Genomic DNA, 6,036 nt, shown 5'->3' with positions numbered 1-6,036 from the left:
TCATCATCAAGATTCCTTGTCTGATGCAGCCAGTTGTTGGGATGCTACTTTACATACTTCCATTGTCAGCCATTGCCACTGGTCTCAGTTTTTTGTCATATGTTCACTGTGTTGTGACCGGTCCAGTCTTTGATGTTGCCAAACCAGGATTTTCTCTGTCACCCTACCTCAACAGTGCCCTGAAGAATGGTATTGCACAGCAAGCTGTGGCAGAATACAGATGAGAATACACAAGGTCGATTAAAACTGCAATGTTTCAAACTAAATACACAGATCAGGGGAGGTAATTAATGTAAATTCCCCAACTGTTATCTCCCTGCTCTGTAAATACTCGTCCTGGGGCCTATATTACTGGATCCCAAGGGAATCCATACAGCACACCTTAAAGGGAAGAGAGCAATATAATAACCCTTTTTTTTTTAACATATTTCTGTTACTCCGCCTTTGTTTTAATTAATTTTGAAAATAATAAAGAACTTTGTAAAATAATTTTATCGTAATTAAATTGTTGAATGCACTGTCTTTGTTTCAGTTAACTTTGAAAATAATAAAGAATTTAGTTAAAACAACTGTCATTATTTAGCTGGTGTTTAAGGTGGCAAACTGGCAGAATTGTTAGAGCACTGCTCAAAATGCTTCAGACGTTTGGTGCCATCATTCTTCTGTACGGATACAACCATGTGAAGTGAACTGTTGCTTGCAAGAGAATGATTTTCCACAGGCATCACAGTGAAATGGCTTCTCTCCTGTGTGAGTGTACCGCCACAGATCAAATGTTGTAGAGACAACTATCTCATGTTAGCGCACATTCCGCCAAAAATGGAGACAGAAGCAATTGATGAAGATGAAAATATTTCTTTCTCTAGAAAGGCCTCAGACATTTGGCAACATCATTCTTCTGTACGGATACAACCATGTGAAGTCAACTGTTGTTTGCAAGAGAAGTACTTCCTACAGGAGTCACAGTGATATGGCTTATCTCCTGTGTGAGTGAACTGCCAAAGACCAAATGCTGTAGAGGAAACTATCTCATGTTAGCGCATATTCTGCCAAAAATGGAGACAGAGGCAATTGATGAAGCTGAAAATGCTTCTTTTTCAAGAAGGGCCACAGACGTTTGGTAACGTCATTCTTCTGTACGGATACAACAATGTGAAGTCAACTGTTGTTTGCGAGAGAACGATTTACCACAGGCGTCACAGTGATATGGCTTCTCTCCTGTGTGAGTGTGTTTGTGTTCGTTCAAGTGGAAATTTCGAAGGAACGACTTGCCACATACATCACATCGATACGGCTTACCTCCTGTGTGAATGTATTTGTGATCAACTAAATGGAGATTTCGAGAGAACGACTTACCACAGATATCACAATGGAACTGCCTCTCTCCTGTATGTATCTGCTTGTGCTCAGTCAAACTATGAAGCCGGGAGAATGATTTATCACAGACGTCACAATGGTACGGCTTCTCCCCTGTATGGCTGTGTTTATGTTCTGTCAAATAAAAATTCACTGAAAACGATTTCCCACAGATATCACAGTCGTATGGTTTCTCCCCCGTGTGAATACGTTTGTGTTTAGGCAAGTTTCCTTTTTGAGAGAACGCTTTACCACAAATATCACAGTGATATGGCTTCTCTCCAGCATGAATGTATTTGTGCTCAATCACGCTGATTTTTTTGGATAGCGACTTACCGCAGATATCACAGTGATACGGTTTCTCACCTGTATGAATGCGAATGTGTTCAGTCAAATTACTTTTCTGAGAGAACGACTTCTCACAGGTGTGACAATGGTATGGCTTCTCACCTGTATGAATACGAATGTGCTCTGTCAAGTTACCTCTCTGCGAGAATGACTTACCACAGATGTCACAGTGATATGGCTTCTCTCCAGTGTGACTACGCTTGTGTTCAGTTAGGTAGCTTTTCCGAGGGAATGATTTACCACAGATGTCACACTGGTGTGGTTTCTCACCTGTGTGAATCCGCTTGTGCGTGGTTAAATTCGTACTGGCTGGAAACGACTTACCACAGACGTCACAGCGATATGGTTTCTCTCCTGTATGATGTCGTTTGTGTACAGTCAAATCATGATTTCGAGAGAACGATTTACCGCAGATATCACAGTGATATGGCTTCTCACCTGTATGAATACGTATGTGGTCAGTTAAATTACTACTACCGGAGAACGATTTACCACAGATATCGCACTGATGTGGATTCTCTCCGGAATGAGTGCGTTTATGTTCGTTTAAGTGATAATACCGATAGAATGAACTGCCACAGATATCACAGTGATATGGCATGTCTCCTGTATGAATGTTCTTGTGTTCAGTCAAATAACGATTACGTGAGAAAGATTTACCACAGATATCACAGTGATATGGTTTCTCACCTGTATGAATGCACTTATGTTCAGTTAACGAGCTTTCATCGGAAAATAATTTACCACATGTATCACACTGGAAAGGTTTCGTTTCTGTATGAATGCGTTCGTGAGTGGTTAAATTACTTTTTGTAGAGAATGGTTTATCACAGATATCGCAATGATATGGCTTCTGACCTGTATGGATGTATTTGTGTTCAGTTAAGTGATGATTCCAAGAAAACGATTTGTCACAGATATCACACTGATATGGCTTCTCTCCTGTGTGAATGCGTTTGTGTTCTGTCAAGTGGCGATTGCGAGCGAATGTTTTACCACAAATATCACAATGAAATGGTTTCTCTCCTGTATGAATTCGTATGTGCTCAATTAAGTTACTACTACTAGAAGTAGATTTACCACAAATATCACAGTGATATAGTTTCTCTGCCGTCTGAAGGCATTTCAGATTAGTTATGCCATCATTCTGAGCAAATGATTCACCAGAGACGTTAATGTGGTCAGGACTCTCTCCCATATGAATGAGTTTGTGTTTAGTTAAGTTACTTTTTTGCGAGAATGATTTACCACACACGTTACAGTTAAATGGCTTTTCTCCTGTGTGAACGCGTTTGTGACTAGTTAAGTGATGACTAAGAGAGAATGATTTTCCACAGATATCGCAGTGAAATGGCTTCTCTCCTGTGTGAATACGTATGTGATCGGTTAAGTGGCGAGCGCGAGAGAATGATTTACCACAGATATCACACGAATGTGGCATCTTTTTTGTATGAACAAGTTGGTGTGTAGTGAGATCACATTTTTGAGAGAATGATTTTTGACAGATATCACACTGGTATAATGCTGTTTCGGAATCTTTTGGCATCTCATCAGAAAAACCAAACTTTTCAGTTTGTGTCTCACACAGTTCATTTTCCATAATATTTCTCCTTTCACCACACTATACAAACTTTTCTTCTGAACAGTTACCATATATATACAATATATATATATATATATATATATAATTATATATTTCGTTTTGGGATTTGGTTTGCAAGATTTATGTGAGTTCGTGTGTTGGGGAGAGTCATTCTCTTTTGGTGTCTTATAATTTAACACACTCACCAGTAAAATTTCCACTTATTCCTTATTTTCATTGCGTCTTGCAACCTTTTCAATAGTCTTGACTATGTATAAATATATACATACATACGGTGTTGCCATCCGGTTTCACCAGTCCTCGGTCAAATCGTCCAACCCATGCTAGCATGGAAAGCAGACGTTAAACGATGATGATGATGTATGTATGTATATATATATATATTTAATTCCTAACACATATTTCTTGTGCAATATTTCTATCAACTGTAATTTTAGTCAATATCTGTAGATGCTGCTAATTACTTTGTAATCTGAGTTAAATTAAAATCCAAAACCATCAGGTACATATTTCAGGCAGTGAATTAAAGACATTGTGAGTTCGAGTCCACAGCTAACCAGCTACACTTTTTTCTGCAAAATAGGGGTATCTTATCCTGTTCAGGCTATATTATTAGCATCATCCTGCAATTGAGAATATAAAAATCGCTTCTTTAACTTTTAAAGACATTGGGTTTTTTTTCACTATATACTTCAGTTCAGAGGAAACATATCATAGATTTTATGAAATAAAAAAAAAACGGTGGAATATCTCTTCTGTATAACATGTTCCTTTGGTCAATGAGTGATGATAAATATTGGTGACGCATCCAGAGTAAAACATAATTCTTTAAATCCAATGTCATCTGATATCCTGAAATAATAGAAAAACAACACTATAAGCTACAGAAGATATTTAAATGATCGAGATTCAAAAAGGAAGATTTTACTGCATTTTTATATTAAGTGTAATTATAAATATTTACACAAACAATTAAACCAGCAAATTTATAAGGATCCCTTTTTTTGACAGCAAGGGTATCATATACATTCACTGAATTCCCTCTGGTCAGAAAGTCAACAAAGAGGGGTTCAAGAAGAGATTTTGTTGCAAAAGGTGGGTGCAACTGCATCAGAACAATGCACCAGTCCAGAATATATAGGCGCAGGAGTGGCTGTGTGGTAAGTAGCTTGCTTACCAACCACATAAAAGTCACAGGGAGCAGGGACAGCTTTGGTGCCCATTTCTGTCAGACACGTGTACCCTTAACGTAGCTCTCGGGGATATTCAGAGTGACACAGAGTGTGACAAGGCTGACCCTTTGAATTACAGGCACAACAGAAACAGGAAGAAAGAGTGAGAGAAAGTTGTGGTGGAAGAGTACAGCAGGGTTCGCCACCATCCCTTGCCGGAGCCTCATGGAGCTTTTTAGGTGTTTTCGCTCAATAAACACTCAAAACACCCGGTCTGGGAATCGAAACCGCGAGTCCGCTGCCCTAACCATTGCGCCCCCACCGTTTAAACCAACCATTTACTGTCAAAAATACGGACTTACCTTAAGTTACAACCGATCTTGTACTGGTCTCTTGTGATTTTAAGCTCCTGTAATATTCATTTCTACCCTGAAGTTGTATCGATAATCGATAATTTTCTATACTTTCATTCTTTTACACATACCAACGTTATTTCTTCTTTCAGTATAATCTGAGTCAACGGTGAGGAATTACAACTGGATGAAGTTTCCAAGGGTTTTAAAATGTCCAAGTCTCCGATATCCAAGTGGCGGAAAGCTATCAGCAGAATGGTACCCAGGGGTCATGGCCAGAATGCGGCCCGGGCCCCGTTAGAGTCTAAGTTAGGGTCCGAAACACTTGTCTCTGAGATGGGTGTTGTTTCAGAGCTCACTTGAGTTCCTAATCGCTAAGTATTTAGTGTAAGTATTTATATGTGTATGCGTGTATATATGTGCGTGTCGTGTGTGTGTGTGTGTGTGGTGTCATCAAAGCAATTAGCAGGTGCAAACTCACAGCAGGCGCGTTAGAAATCTAGAAAAATATAAACACATAACATACAAGGGGGGATAACTATCATGTAACTCTCTAACCGTATAGCTCGGCTCTTATTCACTGCGATCCTGTACTTCCTATTTACACCTCGTCGTCTTTTCCGATTCTCTTGTCCCTCCATTTCTCCGCCATCGTTTACATATCACTTCCGGATCCGGTTAAATTTCTTCCGACAACTTGAAAATAATTTCCTGATTATTTTAGAAGTTAATAATAAAGTGATTACGAACAATTCGTAATGGAATTTTAGCCAATAGAAAAGCCTCATTTCCGATAAAACGGGACTGCTAAAATCAGCTGGCAGAACCCTTTTGCATGGTCTTTCGACCTGCTAGAAAAAGCAGCCGAATTTTCTTTAAACTACTCTGTAACGTCTAAAAGAGACAAATAAAAAAAAAAATGAAATATTATTCGGCAGCAACCCGTTTAATTCTTTGTATAAAGCAGGACGGATCTTGTTAAATTTCTTCCAACAACTTGAAAATAATTTCCTGATTATTTTCAAGAAATTTAGTTCTTATGAAGATTTGAAATGATGACGACCAAAATAGCTATTATTTCTTTCTACAAATTAATAATAAAGTGATTACGAGTATTTAGTAATGGAATTTTAGCCAATAGTAAACCCTTATTTCCGATAAAACGGGACTGCTAAAATCAGCTGGCATAACCCTTTTACATGGT

General features: G+C 38.6%; 1 protein-coding gene across 1 annotated transcript in view; it reads right to left on the bottom strand.

Annotated features, from left to right (window-relative positions):
- LOC106878082 (zinc finger protein 260) overlaps positions 1-5,744 on the bottom strand; it is a 5,795-nt gene extending 51 nt beyond the window's left edge. Inside the window, exons 1-2 of the mRNA XM_014927179.2 lie at positions 4,842-5,744; positions 1-4,159 (exon numbers count right to left, since the gene is read on the bottom strand). The exon at positions 1-4,159 is cut by the window's left edge and continues 51 nt beyond it. Of these exons, the coding sequence (XP_014782665.1) occupies positions 1,127-3,304 (2,178 nt within the window). The 5' untranslated portion in view covers positions 3,305-4,159; positions 4,842-5,744 and the 3' untranslated portion in view covers positions 1-1,126. The remainder of the gene's footprint in view (positions 4,160-4,841) is intronic.
- Between the last annotated feature and the right edge of the window lie 292 nt (positions 5,745-6,036).

This window comes from Octopus bimaculoides, chromosome 29 (genome assembly GCF_001194135.2).
Source record: "Octopus bimaculoides isolate UCB-OBI-ISO-001 chromosome 29, ASM119413v2, whole genome shotgun sequence".
Classification (NCBI taxonomy): Eukaryota; Metazoa; Mollusca; class Cephalopoda; order Octopoda; family Octopodidae; genus Octopus; species Octopus bimaculoides.
Note: the sequence above shows the minus strand (reverse complement) of the source record. Positions and strands in the feature narration are given on the sequence as shown.